At 42.9% G+C, this 16067-nt stretch overlaps 2 protein-coding genes and 1 long non-coding RNA gene across 3 annotated transcripts in view; 1 reads left to right on the plus strand and 2 right to left on the minus strand.

The window, feature by feature from the left end:
- LOC105191864 (TBC1 domain family member 25) overlaps window positions 1–1585 on the minus strand; it is a 10425-nt gene extending 8840 nt beyond the window's left edge. The window contains exons 1-3 of the mRNA XM_011155597.3: window positions 1186–1585; window positions 496–704; window positions 93–202 (exon numbers count right to left, since the gene is read on the minus strand). Coding sequence (XP_011153899.1) covers window positions 93–202; window positions 496–537 — 152 coding nt within the window. The 5' untranslated portion in view covers window positions 538–704; window positions 1186–1585. The remainder of the gene's footprint in view (window positions 1–92; window positions 203–495; window positions 705–1185) is intronic.
- A 622-nt stretch (window positions 1586–2207) lies between these two features.
- Window positions 2208–6030, plus strand: LOC105191863 (uncharacterized protein KIAA2013 homolog). The gene is made up of 7 exons (XM_011155596.3): window positions 2208–2706; window positions 3231–3711; window positions 3787–4024; window positions 4108–4346; window positions 4448–4675; window positions 4810–5084; window positions 5238–6030. Exons 1-7 carry the CDS (start codon window positions 2526–2528, stop codon window positions 5423–5425), a joined length of 1830 nt encoding a protein of 609 aa, XP_011153898.2. The 5' UTR covers window positions 2208–2525; the 3' UTR covers window positions 5426–6030.
- A 4809-nt stretch (window positions 6031–10839) lies between these two features.
- Window positions 10840–16063, minus strand: LOC112588635 (uncharacterized). The gene is made up of 2 exons (XR_003112969.1): window positions 15806–16063; window positions 10840–15566 (listed from the first exon to the last, which is right to left on the minus strand). It is a non-coding gene; the product is annotated as an uncharacterized LOC112588635 (long non-coding RNA).
- Window positions 16064–16067: the final 4 nt, after the last annotated feature.

Here is a 16067-nt window from a genome sequence, read left to right on the forward strand (position 1 = left end):
CTTGGGTGTAGAAATATGTTTAGAGAAAAGTCGACTGAATGAGAAAAATTATTCGACACACGTTACTAAATTTTCTCAACGATGCGACTTACCCCTTTATATCGAAAGCCTTGATAAGAATGCTTTGCAGCACTTCTATCGATGTTATTTGAGGATCCACACTAAACTTGCGGTATTCGGGTTGGTGCCTGGTTTCACATTTCTGGAAAAAGAGGAATATATCTATCATTATTCTTTGTTAATTTTACTTTCCGTGCATAAGATATAGATATCTTTTAAGCATAGAAAAATTCCCCACGGAGATACATGGAAGATGTGCGAGTCTTTGCATTATAGTAGATTTATGTAGTTGTGTCATATATGTTATGTAATTGTTGCATAACCTAATATCTTATTGTATATTTTTATGCCATGATATATATAAGCTAGATTAGAAGAATTTATTAACGTAAGAAACTTCTCATTGTTACAGTTTAAATTTTCAAATAATCATACCTTAACTTTGACACGTACAGCTTCTCTGGGACAACCAAACATGTCTACTGCCAGTTGGTTCACTTCTAAACAAGTATATTTTACGGCAGAACACTAAGTATCATGCCCCTTGCATATTGCGGAGCTCATTTCCTCATGTATCAGCGATTCATATGTATCATCAAATTTAAATGTTCATCATTTAACCACAGCAGCAGAAACTGATTAGACTGGAAAATTGATAAGACAAGTAAAACACACCATTGCCATTACTGTACTGATGAACATGTACTGATAAGATACTACTAACAAAGAATATATTTCACATTCAAGGAGAACATCACTTTCAAGAGTGATGTTAATCATTGATTCAGTAATGAAATTTTAATGTCCACTGCACAAACTGTTATAATGTAATATTAACACAATTAAGATAAGCATTTCAAAGTAATCAAGACTAAAGTCTCAATCCTTGTTAAGATTAGAAACTAGGACAAATGTTTTAGTAGCATATATCATTGTCAGTAAGAGCAGCACATTAAGATTGTCAAAATTCTTATCGCTCTTCACTTCTCATCCCGTCGACATGTCAAAATTATATTTTGCAACTTGACACTCTCGACGTGTCACAGAGACGTTCGCTGTCCGCTCAATTAGCAAACACTATTGCGAGATCTTGATACTTAATAATTACTGTGAAACCGTGCGTACGCTCAATTTACGATACGTGCTCCGAAGTGTAGAAGACGCTTTTCTCCGCGACGTTTCATGTTCTCGTGCTCGCTTTCTAGCTCGCCTAATTACACACGTCTGTAGTGGCCATGTGTCTCGCGTGAAAGTGCAGCTAGTTTCGACGGTACACCGATCAGCCGTCAATCAGTGAGTATCGACGTCGACAACAGTCGTTGGTCGCTCTGCGTCGCGGGAAAAACAAGACGGACGACGTCGTCGTCGTCAATAGTCAACTTCTTCCAGCTGTCGTGTCTTTGTTGCTGCCTGACGTCGCGCCGCGTCGTCGTCGTCGTCGTCGTCGTCGTCGTCGTGCTGCCGTGACGCCGACCAAAGCCGACGTGACGACCAGTGACAGCATACTCGCGCGCTCACTAAGCGCATGGAACATGTTCGATTTTCAAGCTGCGACAGGAGCGGCCGTTGCGTCTCGTCGCCATGCGCTTCGTCGATTCGCGCGTTACACCGATGCAATTTAATAGGATGCAATAAAATCGGAACGTACTTGAAAATAAAGAACCGTCCAAACTATCGTTGAATCGTAATACTTGAAGACGAGAATTCCTCCGATCGTTGAATCGTTTTGCTTGGAAAGTAAAAGATCGGGTCAACTTGTCGTTAAGTCACTTCCACGACTTCAATTTTGCGTTCAAAATGGCAGCTTATAGCATAAACCTTGGAACCAATAATAACCGCGGTCCGACCTGAATCTGAGATGAATCTGTAAAAGTTATCAAGATTTAATAATCACAAATTTAGAAAAGAAGCAAAAAAAATACATTTTCTTCTTTTCCTCGAATTGGCTAAGGACTGATCTTTCAAAGGCTATCCATCGGCTGAAGAAAAAAAAGCTATCGAGACTCGATAGATTGGATTTGAAAATATCGAAAAAACAATCGATCCTTCAACGAGGAGAAGAGTAATCGAAACATCGATTCATATCGATCTCTAGATATATCTCTAGACAAAAGCGAGATCCACGGCGCGAAGTGAGCACGCGACGAATTTTATGGATCCATGAGAGTCCCTGCTGATGACAGCTCATGTCGCAGACCGGTCATGACGTTCGCGTTACGCTCGCAATGATGTGTCCAGATACTTCACGCTTGTGTACAGCTGTGCACGCGACCGCCAGGTTGAGAGTGATGCTGCCGTAGAAGCGGAACGGAACTTTGCGGGCGATTCGTGCGCGATTTTCTCTTCGACTTTCTTTTCGATCCTATCTGTGAGGTTATGATCACCGTTGCCTCATCGTCGAGACCAGCATCGTTATCACTCCGGTAATTTGAATAAAATTTCTACGGTGCGCGAACGCTTTCGCGATGAGAACCGGCGGCATGCTGGACGGCCGCGAGTTCGGCAAACGTGTGCGCCGCCTCCTGGACGGCAATTACTCCTACCGTAAGATCCTGCTGCTCATCCTGATTTGCGGCGGCCTGCTGCTGTACTTTGGTCCGCCAGTCGCGCAATGGCTTTTCTCCACTGTCAGGGAACCCATCGAAGGTAATAACTGCGTCTGCTTCGCAGCTTTTCATGTTATTAACACGATGCAAGAAAACGTTTTGTCTCGGGGAGTGCAAATATCAAGATTTATACTATTTTGCCAGAGATATTTCAGCATCTCTGTATTAGACGTATATTAAAAGTTTATATAAGCAAAGCTAAATTTCTTTTTTTCATAATCCAAAATAATGATACGATGTTGTTTGGTTGTTGCTTTTTTGTTGAAATAAATTGAAGGATTTGTCACACTGATACTAATTTTTTAATTCATTACTAGTTAAGTCTCTGATAATTAACTCATGGAATAGTAAATTAAAGTTTATATTGTAACTATATTATATTATACTATAAATTATTAAAATACACACAGGGCAAAATATATGTGATATAATAATCTTCTTTTCTAGAAAAATATTTTTGCAATTTCTTAAATTTGCACAGAGCTATGCATCTAGAGATAATTCCACAATATTATATAGGATAAAAAATTTCTCTGTTACATTAATGTTGATACATTTTCACAGCATTCGAAGACCACTGCATAAATGAGAGATTAGCCAGTTTTTACTTTGATGCTGCTGAATATAATGTGAATATTCTGCATAATCCACCCAAGGAGAATGAACATCCTTATCTGCCATATATTGGAAATGGTGTTTTTGGTGTCCCTATTTCTCCCGAAGGCTGGTTGTATATCAAACATGGAAGAGCTCTTTTATTGCCAGTACAATGGCAACCGTTGATCATTCATCCAATACCCAAGGATAGAGATATATCTTCATATCGAGAAGCAACTGTCGTTCATTTTACAAATGGGATTGTTTACAAGTACCAGTGCCTTAGAGAGGGATATCATATAGACTCTCAGTATTATGCTCATAGAGGTCTCGAGGGAATCTTAGTACAGAATATAAAGCTTGCTAATCCATTTCTACTCTCCCAAGAGATAACTTTGAAGCCGCAAGAGTCCACCCATTGGAGCAATTCTCACGTAGAACCGATCAAGTGAGTAGCAACGTTATTTTATGATCAGACCAAGCGTTATCAGTGCTCATTGCATTGCACACTGTTCAACATCAGGATTCAAGTCGATGGGTTTAATCACGAGTACACCTTCGTGTCTGGATTCGTACCGTTGCCCAATTCAAATAAGATAGTAGTGGTATCGATTATTTACAAGGTCCCGCCTGAAAGAATACAGGTGAAAGCGCGCAGTTCGACCAAGCTCGAGTTCTTGACGAGTATTCAGTACAGCGAGCCAATCTCGTCCGAGCAATATCACGTTGAACGCGACGCGACCAAGAAGAGGGCGGTCGATGTAAGTAAACGTGCGACGAAACGCTCATCGTCATCGTGAAGGGATGATATTCATACACTTCAAACCATATCCATTATTTACAGTTATTGAAGAAGGCAATCGTGCAACAGCAACGGGGCTTGAGAGAAGAGCATGTGAATCTCTGGCAGAGTTATTGGTACACGAGTCTGCGGATAAGTGACTCCAAAGCCGAAGGTGCCATCAACGGCCACAAGATTAATTCCACTATGTATTATGTACTGTCCCAAGTGTCACGAAATACTCAGGATTTGGAGAAGAACGTTGTCATGAACGAGGGGTGCTACCGAGGTCATCATACCTTGTAAGCGTGTAATCAAGACTAAATCGTTGTTTTCCGACTAAACCGTTGTTTTACTCGCCATAAGCATGGTTTTCTCGCTACAAGCTGGTTTTCTCGCTCAGAGATGCTCCTCGCTTGTGGAAGGATAGCACATCCATCGACGCTGTGAACGAGATAGTCGAGGCTTGGTTAATAACGTTGGAAAAGCAAGGCTGTCATCATCTGGTGACAGGTGGCCCCGCGGCTGTACAGCAAGCCATTGTCTTGAGTCTCGGTGGTTTGAGATTCAGTAAGCAACACCTCGAGTTTAATATCGATCCTCAGTACCTTCATCGCGACTATTTATTCAGGTATGCTTCGCAAGTGTTATTGTATTACTGGTATCTCTCATCAGAGTATAATTAATATAAAGTTATTGCGTTGGGCACGTATCCATTTCTGCTGTCGATAGAGCAAGCGATCTCACTGGAACTATCTCTTTCAGACGTATAAGTTACGGCAATTTAACGCATCTGAATATATCCGTAACAGTCGGCGACGATAACCGTGCAATATTAGGAGTAGCGTTAGATAAGAGCGACAGTATATACTTCGGATGCGACGCCGGCTGTCTGGACGCTCCGGTCCCCCTTGGCCAAAGCTACACGAATTTCCCCGTGAAGTTGACAAAACCGTTAACGGCGATACTTTACATAACGTCCGATCATCAGCATATGCAAGAGCTTCGCAACGCTCTGCATGTGCACGAAGTGGACGATGGTACGTGTGAAGGTGCAATGTCTTCTTCAAGTACTTCTTAACACGGACATTTTTGCATGAATTTCTACGCTCGATGTATCGAGGTGTAATATATTTCTCATTGTTGCTCTTTAGCATAATTAATTCTGTCAATATGTCTTTCGTTCTTTCCAGCGCCAGCGCACGATCACCAGGTGATGGCTCTGCACAAGCACGGACATCAGCTGGGCGGTTTGCCCACGTTGTTCTGGGTTAGCATATGTTTTCTGATCATTGTGTTCCATCTGTTTCTATTTAAGCTGATTCTCACCGAGTATTATGGTCACCAGGATCGGCAGCGAGTCCGATACAATAAACCGTGATGCGATTGTACATAATTTTCCTATTGCCGTGATGTGTACATATGTATATTGTTGCGATATGTATATATATATTTTTCAAACTCATCGTGTGTATACCGGGAGGAGGGGGATAATTGTTCTTGAGTGGGTGTTTGTACACACACAATACCGAATCTTATCGCGCAAATCATATTTTTATAGCGTCAAATCGAGCGGCGAATGTATATTCTTTCGCGACTGTAAGTTATTTTTCTATGCGACGACGTGGTTGAGAGTCGAGGAGTCGTTGTTTCATTCCCGCCGCTGCGAGTGGCTATCTATCAGTTTATCAATACATACTACATTCTGCATACACAAATATATACATGTAAAGCTTAAGATGACGTTCATGCGATCATGCCGACGACTAAAATCTTGGATTTACCGGTTCTTCGTAGGACAAACCGTCAAGTATAATCGCGTAGCTTTCGCGGAGGGAAACGTTGTCAATGCTGTCCAGTTGTGTTTAATATCGAACGCGCGGCGCGAGATTATCGAGCCGAGGGAGAGAAGTTCACCATGTTAATTTGTCGACAACATTTATTATAGAATATGTTAAACGTATAATAAATTGTACTACAACGCAATTGAACGCGTACATAATCGATAACAACGCAGGATGGATATTCATTCACATTAGCGATCTACGCACGCCGAACAATGACACTAGGTTTAATGGCGAGGTAATCAATGCGACTGAGTATTCTCTGTGGAATGTCGCGAATGCGTCTGGCTGTTGCGACGATCGTCGCAACGACGACGTGTAACGGCGATGGGCGTTAACTCTCACTCGATTGGCACTTTGTGACCCCATGATGGAAAATTGGAAATTCGATCAAGCGCGATGACTTTTCCACGCGTGCGCATACGTTAATTTAATTTAATTTAATCCGCGCGAATTTTTCTGTCGCTTCATGCGTTTATTTTTTACTGTCACTTCTGCGAGAGCTTTCGACCAATCCGAGGTGCCAGATACAGGCTGTTGAGGAGTTTCGAGGCAAAATAATTCTTGAGTGTTTTATCGCGCGAAAAGCAACGAATGCAAAGGGATACAAGTCAGCCTTTTGAGTCTGTCGCGTTTGCACTCATCGTGCCAATCAGCGAGAATTAACGATGCATTAACAGGCTCTTCTGACGGATCAGCCGAGGTAAGTGGTGTTACGAACTGAATCAGCCGACAACTCAAACCGTACAGCGACTTTACGGTAAAGTAACCGCAAGCGTGACCGGTCACGCGGGGGATTCCTGTACACGTTCAACAGACGGGCGACAAAACAGCGTGTTACAGATCGCGCGACGACGCAATCGAAACAATCGTCGTTTCTTCGTTAATTTCAGTTTCTTTATTAATTGACGCATGTTGTTGACGCCGCGTCAACGAGACGCGCGACGCTTTACGCGAGAACTGCACGGGAGGAATTCTCGCGTTCGTCCGCGATGCACGGTCGCTTCAATCGTCCTCGTTATCAGTCTAGAGTTTTTGTTTAATCTACCTAGACGAGATACTTAACGATACGTGGCGAAATCGAGCTAACGAGATTAATATCGCTGGTTACTCTCACGACCGGTGACGCAGCTTCCTTCGCTCTTTAGCCCGGAAGTGGATAGGCGACGGACTCGGGACGCGCCTGTGTGATGTGAAATACCGGTAGGAAATAATGCGGGTAAACGAACAGAATTAGGCCACCAAAAAGACTGACGGCTCGATGAAGGAAGCTTTGACGGGCAAGAAGTAAATAACGTTGAAGTGTATCGCGTTCTTCAAAACAGAGTCGGGTCTTCTCTCGAGCAAGAGAAGTATACAGAAGATACACGCGCATTTCTCGGCTTCGAGGAAAATCAAGTTTTCTTACGTTATTAATTTGTACACAGAAAAAAATATCATTACCGCTTAAGAAAAATGAATTATTCCGTTTAATTTCCTTCTTTTGTGTAACGGTTATCTTCGACAAACAAATATTTTCTTAGTGATGGTCTTTTAAAATATACTCATCGTAAGTTGCAGAGAAACTCATCGTGTTTCAAAAGAAAAATGAAAAATCGAAATAAACTGAAAAAAAAATTTTTTTTTTAAGAATATTACAAAACTTGTATTCTACATGAGAACCGAATTCTTGTTTTACTTTTAATGTCCTCGATTGAAGTGCTAAACTCACCAGGATTCACACCCGTATTCATAGTCAGGCCTTATATTTGAGACTTCCTTAAGTTTATCTTCAGATGGTCTGTAGCCAATAAAATAATCCGTGCAGCATCTAAAGATGGATATAAGGAGGCCTCAAATATAAGGCCTGACTATGAACTGACTGATGCGGGTATCAGAATGTATTTTGAGTAAGTTTTAGGCTTGTGATGAACTTGCGCATGCGCAAATTACGAAATACTCGGAACAATATTTAAGTTGCGTTCGGAAACGTCACATCTGCTGCATTGGTGCGAGAGAGACATAAAAATGAGATAGAGAGAGACAGAGAGAGAGAGAGAGAGAGAGAGAGAGAGAGAATATTGACATTTCCGAACGCAGCTACTGGAGAATAGTATATATTTTTTTGTGTGTACATTGCCGCTCGGGGGTGTAATTTCTCCTCGTGCGAGAAGCGCTCGCGACACATTATTCTCTCCGCGAGGCAACAGGCAGGTGTTGTTTGTTTCACGATCGAGACGATCCGATATCGAATTAGCGGCATAAATATGAGAAGAATGGGGCGACGCAACGAGGCGTGATCTTTCTGAAAGTTCACGGGGTCGCCGTGGGAAATCTCGCGTGTTTACGGGTCTCACGCTTCCCGTCCTCTATTCACACAACGACGCTATTTACATGGAAAACAATGAACCGCGCTAAGGAGCGGTAAGTGTACAATTCCGGAGAACTACTCTACGTTTGATTACACCGCGGCATTTCGCCAATTCTAACACGGTGGTGCGCGCAGTATCGACGTTTCCTCCTTCCTGTCTCTCTCCGAATCTCAGCCGTGAATCTTAGTCCATTGTGCAAGTCGCGAAGTCGCGTTTAACGGAGTAGTTTGGCGCGTATATGTGTATATATATATATATGTATAACATTTAGTATTAAATATAATTACAGATATAAAAAGTAATCCTACGAGAAGCTTAAGTGAGATTACGCTCGTAACGTGGAACGAAAGGAACCAGTTTTCACTGTTTAGATTCGTGTAATTCAAATCTCATTCACGAGGATAAATATACAAATGGCTTTTTAAAGCCGTCGCCTCTCGCCGCGCGTACTTAATATCGCGCGCTATACTATATATATATATGCATATAGAGGATATTTCGTAATTATAACTAAACACTTAACTGGCTAATAAGACCCACGAGAAACCGACGAGAGCCCGCATCGCTCAACCTTGTAACATCGCGTCTACGTTAACTGTACATCGATTAAACCCGCAAGATTAAAGACGCAGGTAGCCCTGTAATAAACAGGAAAGTATGCCAAGAAGATTGCTTTTAGCTTCGCGTTTTCACGCTCATCCCTTCGTGAGTCACGAGTCCTTTGACGTTTCGAGGTTAGGTCAGACGCCGCATACCGCACATTGCTGCACCCTGCAGTGCCGCGCGCGGAACTTTGCAACCTCGCGGTCGTCAGCTGGCACAAGGTCGGGGTGGGAGCAAGGCCGCGTTCCGATCGCCATATATGGCACGTCGCGTGTCGGAATGTGGGCCTACCCCCACCCCGCGTAGTACGTCAGCTGACCGCTGACGCCGACCACGTGATTTCATTCAGCTGCCGCCGCGCGGGCTCGGCGTAGGCGCGCCATTGAATCTCCGCTTCGACCGCGCTGAACGGGTAGGATCGACAGAGCGCGGCTCGATATAGCGGTCGATGGGTCTTCCTCGCTAAAGGAAGCATGTGAGGACTTGAAAGGAAATTCGCTGAGAAGCGAATGAAGACCTGCGCGTTTCCGACGGGCAAACACACAGGGCTGTTCCAACTTCTTGATAAGTTAACCGATAGTTAAGTCATATGTTTATCTTGGTTTTTCCTTCAAACGAAGACAGATGTACGATTGAACTATCCGCGTTGACTTACCAAGGAGTTGGAACAACCTGTCCATAAAGGTTCTTTCTTCTTTCTCGAAACAAAGATTTCGAATCGTCCACGTTGAATCATCACGGTGAACAGTGCAAAGTATCGTCAGATTGAAGTGGAATTTGTCAGATCTTGTTAATTTGTTTTTCTTTCTTCTGTTTTTCTCCGCGACTTCTGTTAGCCAGTTAAATTATTCGCCTATAATATCGAAACATTCTGTATATCGTGTGTGTTACATATTACGTGTCTACTCTTCTCTTATTTACAAAATGTATCCGCACTCTCTTATGGTGTATCGATTTGATCTGACTTTTCGAGAGACAACGATTCTCTCTCTCTCTCTCTCTCTCTCTCTCTCTCTCTCTCTCTCTCTCTCTCTCTCTCTCTGTTTCTCGCTTGATCTTAATCCTACGGAATACGATTCATAATTGTATTTGTAATAATATCCGTCAGAGTTTTCCACTTGCGCTAACATCGATTTGGCACCGTATATAAAACTTTGTTTAAAATTGAGGCTGCTTCGCACCGAGAACGTTGTTTACGCGATAAATCGAGTATTCTCTCGCCACACACCGCTGACGTCTTTCATATACATACGCATGTATAATTACTCTCTTTACTTCTCTTTTTACGATCTTCTAGTTAATACCGATTTCTTTTTTTTCTTTTTTCAAACACGTAGATAGATATATATGTATATGTATCAAACTACCGATAATCACGTTCGTCGCTAAACGAGTACGAGTGAAACTCTCTGCTATCGATTGCACCGCACAGCGGTATATATCGCCGGTTCATTAGTTAATTGATTAATCGTCCTAAGATACGCGTTTAATGTACAACCCGAGTACATTTCACATCGTGAGCGCAAACGCGGGCCGATACGTATCTCGCATCGACCCGTTTCTCTCTCTCTCTCTCTCTCTCTCTCTCTCTCTCTCTCTCTCTCTCTCTCTCTCTCTCTCTCTCTCTCTTTCTCTCTCTCCTAGTAGAATTAACGCCGCTCGTTTCAATTAAACGGCGGCTCTCTCGGGAAGTCTCTCTCTCGTCCGCCAGTCCGCGCATCAACGAATTCGGACGATATTATTATTCTCGTTAGGTACTCTTCGCTTCTTTTTTTTTCTTCTTTTCTTTTCTTTTCTTTCTACACGTCGCGACGTTCTATATTTCTCGAGGAGACGGGTTCGCCGTGACACGAGAAGAGACGACGAGAGGATATGATTCGACCCGGCAGGAGGATCGGACAGGACCTTCACAGCTAGGACGAAGAGTTATTAGAATTACGTCTATCCGTCTGGAGCTTTAGAATGAGAAATCGCAAGGATACGCGCGCGCGCTTAAATTAACGAGACGTTATTGTTAGAGCCGCGCAGGGAAGGATCTCGTCCGCGGGCGAGCTTAGAGACTAGTAGCCGCATATATGTACAGAGTTTCGTCGGTGTTTCGTTCGTTAGTCGGTTTATTATCGCAGGCAGTTGTATATTTATGAAATTATTCAAGCCTCCTTGCGCGCGCCGATAGTTTCGGTGTACATACGATTACGTCGCATGTCCGGTAAACAATACTGTCAACAATCGTCCGTGCACCCTACTACTCGGTGTTGCGTTAAGTCGAGTAACAATGTTGCTCGACGACAATATCATTCCTCATTCGTAAGTGATTTCTCGTTTACGGTATACGAATATAAATGGGCGAGAGCGAAGAATTCAATATACGCTGCGATAAATCGCGATAACGATGAAATTTGTACTTGTAAAGCCAAAGTGAGATTTATGAGCTGCAGGCTCGGAAGTTAGCTGGAACCGTAAATTAACTCTTTGATCAAAATCTTACAGTTTCATACGCGACAGAGAGTTGGCTCGCATACTGAGGAGAGCGGAGTCGCGTTTTTTCGTTTTCTCTAAGCCTGCGCGTCTTTTCATCATTGCTCGACTTAATCACGAGAACATCGATACACCGTTACGAAAAGTTAGCTCACGAAATGCTAGGCACATAAGTACACACGTATAACAGCTATTTAATACATGCACGCCTCGTCCTTTTACATATTTCAACGTTCCATAAACTTTGTACAATTATTAATTAAGGAGCACCTCGCTTTGGCGAAGCAAGATGTTCCGCGATCGCTCAGTTGTAATTTTATGTACATTTATAGACTCTTGATCATTGAATGTCTCACTAAGTAAATTAATCAATAAGATATATATATATATCTTTCTCTCTCTCTCTCTCTCTCTCTCTTCTCTTTTCTCTTAATTTTAGTGAAGCAGAAGTAGAAACACTCGACGCTTCCTAAATAGTATAAAACTCAAACAGAAGGTTGAACGCATCCCACAAAAAGTCAAATATTTTATCGCACCTTCTCTTGATATTAAAAGTTCAGACTACTTGCTAAAGTTTCCGACAAAGACGATGTCACTCAGCGTGCATTCACCTTTGCAATTTTGTATACTTCTACCAAGGAGCCAAACAAGAGAAATTTAAGTCTCCGCTGAGTTAAAAAGAAGTTCTTTTCTTCTCCAACGGGGCCGTACTCGAGCTTCCTCTCGGCGGCGCAAGTTTCTTAACGTATGTTTCTTTTTTATTTTTTTCTTCCCTATACTGTAACATTCGTTCCAAATAATACACTAGTAAAATCACCGAGAGACAACGAGATAAATAAATAATAATAACTATGTGTCTTAGGCATATATCGTATGTACAATGCGCGACGTAGCCACACGTAAATCGCCTCAGTGAGACCTTCGCCTCCTTCGGTATCCTCCGGAAACGATAATAACAGCTCTCTACAACACGAGTTTGTGGATTCGCGCCACAAACGCGATGGCTATAACAACATTAAGTACAGTAACTACCGCCGAAACGTTTCGTCGAGTTTTCCTTACCTAGCAATTCTTATCGTGCTGCAAGTAAAATCGCTTTGATTTTGGCTTGTTTTTTGTACAGGAATGTTACGGGGTCGGTGCGCGATCTCTCTCTTTCTTCTTCTTCTTCTTCTTCTTTTCTCTTCTTTTTTTTCGCGAAACACAGTAAAAGTAGTATTTGAGTCAGTCGGAAAGTGCAACTCGATTCCTCTTAGCGAACGATTCGATTTTATCATATTCGATGGAAGTGAATTATTCACGTCAACCGAGTGATGACCGTTGTTGTCTCCAAGTCAATGTTTATGTCGGCAAATTTACCCGATCGACGAGTAATCTCTCTTTCTGCGGGGTGTACGATAAAGTCAATTTGGACTGAGAAACCGAGTCTGACACTTTTTCGCCTGACTCGATATAATTAATGATCATTAGGCGTACTCGATGTAGCGATTGCGCTCGCGCGTGTCGATTCGTCGTTGTCTCAATTTTAGCGTATGCATACATATTGCGAATTGAGTTCGAGCCGTGTTTCTTAACTTTTCGCGTTCGTTTTTCGGGGGGGGGGAGGATCTATCGTGGTTGACTCGATACTGGTTTATTTGTGGCACTTCAAGTTACGTGATGCAAAAGTTTCTGGGTATTGAGGATGAGAATAAGGACAGAGTGTGGTAAGTTAGTCGTTGATTTGTACTTCCTTCGTCATTTTAACTTCAACTTTACGCGGCTTCCACGTTTATGGGGCTCGGCCGAATTATCGCTTTGAATTTAAATGAAAGACAAAAACCACGACGACGTAGAGATAAATCTTTGAGGACGACTGGGGAGCACCGCGACCAAATCCCTGCTTTGAATATTTTTGGCAACTGGCATTCCTACGTAATCGCTTTACTATTATTTAGTAGTATTTTCGTCTATCACGCCAACTACGACTGAGATTACTCGCTAATACTAACAATCGCATCCGCGACCGAACGATAGAATGCGAAATTACTCGGTTAATTTGATTATCGATTTTTTTAGGATCTCCGCGTATATTCTCTAACACATTTATATCCGTTTTCATATTTACTAAAGTATGTACACAGTGTTCCAATATCAATGGGCGAGATTTGTAGAACATGCTGGTGGTAGTAACAACAATTTTAAAATTGAACGAAATTAATTATGAAAATTGTATTCTAAGAGTCAAACGAAAGACTTTGTTGTTTATTTCCGGGAAAAAAAAAACAATTGAAAACGTCAAATCTTTAATATCGTAATATAGCAAAATTTGTATAGAGCGTACAGGTGAGAATAAAATCGACTCCAGAGCTGTCTTTCATTCTAAATCGCTGCTAAATGAATGGCTAATGAATCTGACAGACAAACAATCGCGAAAAATATATCGACCGATTACTTGGAAAATGAATATTCGTGTAAAAAGTACAATCATCGATAAATTAAACGCGATTATTGTACTTTGCGTCCATTGTTTGCATATCAGAATGTCTGAAATATTAATTTAGTTCTATTGATGTGAAATTAACACAAAAGCTATCGCGTTATTGGTATGTGTGTGTGTTTTGTGTGTGCGTGTAGGAAAAAGTTCTTTTATATTGCAGCTCGCGTGAGAGAGATGAATGGATCAAAAACTCACTCGTGACGGTGAAACTTTCTGAATACCAGTGGGAGCATTCTCGCGTTAACCGACAAAGCCGATGGTTTCAATTATGAACAACTATATAAAATCGTAGTCTGCGAAACAATCATTTTTGTTCGGACGACCTGGCGCGTCGCGGCCGTCGAGTTTTATTTCCGCATGTCGCGTTAGTTGCCCGTGCACACTCGAGAAGATTATTTCATTAATATTAACGACTTTGTCGATATTATACTTGTGTTACTTAAAATTTACCAAATGTTTTAATGGATTATTTTAATAACGTTATCAAAGATGTGTTGTTGTTACGAAATGTAATTTGGAAGTTCGGTAATGAAGGATTTCCCAGATAATTAATTCCTTTTTCCTTTTTCGCATTTATCCTAATTAGCCAATTCTCGAAAAATCAAAAGAAAAACTCGTACCACTTTGTACAAATTTCAAGGTAATTTCTGAAAGTTAGCGAGTTCAGTTCGAAGAGTTTTGACAAGAAAGTAAAATGAAAATTTACTTTAGACGAGGATTTAAAAGTTTTCGTCTAAATATTTTACTTCATTTTCTCGGATTTTGTTAAAGGACTAAATACCAAAAGAAAACAAGACGATTCGGAGATATTTCGTATTATACAGTTAATTTCTCTCAGCACACACACTTCTCTCTCTCTCTCTCTCTCTCTCTGATTTAGATTTCCTTTAATTTAGATTAGGTCTCTTTTGATTTGAAATTTAATTAAAAATTACAACACCGAAATCTGTCGAAATTTTAATTCTACATTAATCCTTGTAAACAGTGTCAAGCACGAAGGAGAGAACCTCGAGATAAAATACTATAACCATGTAGGCTATTGTGCTATCTCGACGCCACATAATTAATTCTCAAGCGAACACTCCCCCGAGTGCTTCCGTTTAAGCATTAAAGTGAAGAGAGATTCAATGTAGATCATAGAGATGATCAGAGTATTAAATAAATCTCAAACAAGTCCCCCCATTCTCCGGCAAACAACCGGCGACTAATCAGCCGTGGCTTGACAAAACAATAGCCTACACAGCGCTGCGCCTCGGGATTTTCCATTAGTCCTCGAAAATCCACGGGATTCGTGAGGTCAACGTAGAATCGAAATTCCGCCCCGGGGCCGCCCGGGCGTATCTCTCTCGACGTGATATCGTCGCACGCACGCACGGCATTACGCAGAGCCGCGCGGCGGGACGCGGGGGGACGCGAGTGCGGAGGGTTGAAGGTTTCTCACTCAGTCACTCACACCTCGCGGGAAGGTACAAAACGTCCGGCTGTTAGAAAAACGCTGACGTTGAGAGAGTGCGGGGAAAACGGACGAAGGTCTTTCTCTCTTATCTCGTTGGGCCGCAAGCTCCAAGGTGGACGCCGACGGGAGGCCGTCGCGACTCCCCGGGATGAACACTACGAGGAGAACTCGGAGAAGGTCGGCGAGTCGCAGTAACGCAGAATCTGCTCATCGTTCGGGCACGAGGGTTCCGTTTCCCTCGCGCGCGCCTCCACCTTCTCGGAGATGCTGCTGATCGGTCCGTTGCGATCGTCGCGCGTTGATCCGTTCGGCTCGGGAAGGAAAGCAGAAGAGAGTGTGCGAATTAGGATCAGGGCTCGACCATGTGATGTGATCGATCGATCTACATGATGGACTAGCTCGCTCTCTTTCTCTTTCTTTCTCCCTCTCTCTCTCTCTCTCTCTCTCTCTCTCTTTCCCTCAAGATAAAACGCCCGACTACACGCGCGCGTGTATCCTCCTAGAGAGGACGGTCAGGATCGCGTGGTCAAAAGCGAGGAAAATCCGTCACCTGATGGCGAGAAGAGTCGCGACGGCGCGGCTCGCCCTGATTCCTCTCGCACAGGCACGCCAAGCTCAGCGGCGGACTGGCGGTGTCCGTGAGCTCCGGCAGCTCCTGAACGATCGACAGCTTGCGCTCCTCTTCGTCGTCGTCGTCGCCGCCGCCGCCGGTACCGTTGCCACCGCCACCTCCTCCTCCTCCGTTGCCATTGCCATTGCGGCGGCCGTTACCGCCGTCGCCTCCGCCGTGGCTGTTACCGCCGCCGCCGCCG

Source organism: Harpegnathos saltator, unplaced genomic scaffold (genome assembly GCF_003227715.2).
Source record: "Harpegnathos saltator strain DR-91 unplaced genomic scaffold, Hsal_v8.6 scaffold255, whole genome shotgun sequence".
Taxonomy (NCBI): Eukaryota; Metazoa; Arthropoda; class Insecta; order Hymenoptera; family Formicidae; genus Harpegnathos; species Harpegnathos saltator.

What these genes read in the sequence shown, in the direction of transcription:
- LOC105191863 (XM_011155596.3), top strand. Translation starts at nt 2,526, where the DNA reads ATGAGAACCGGCGGCATGCTGGACGGCCGCGAGTTCGGCAAACGTGTG. An exon ending in TACCGAGGTCATCATACCTT is followed by an intron (nt 4,347 to 4,447) that starts GTAAGCGTGTAA and finishes TTTCTCGCTCAG; the next exon opens with AGATGCTCCTCGCTTGTGGA. An exon ending in TGTGCACGAAGTGGACGATG is followed by an intron (nt 5,085 to 5,237) that starts GTACGTGTGAAG and finishes CGTTCTTTCCAG; the next exon opens with CGCCAGCGCACGATCACCAG.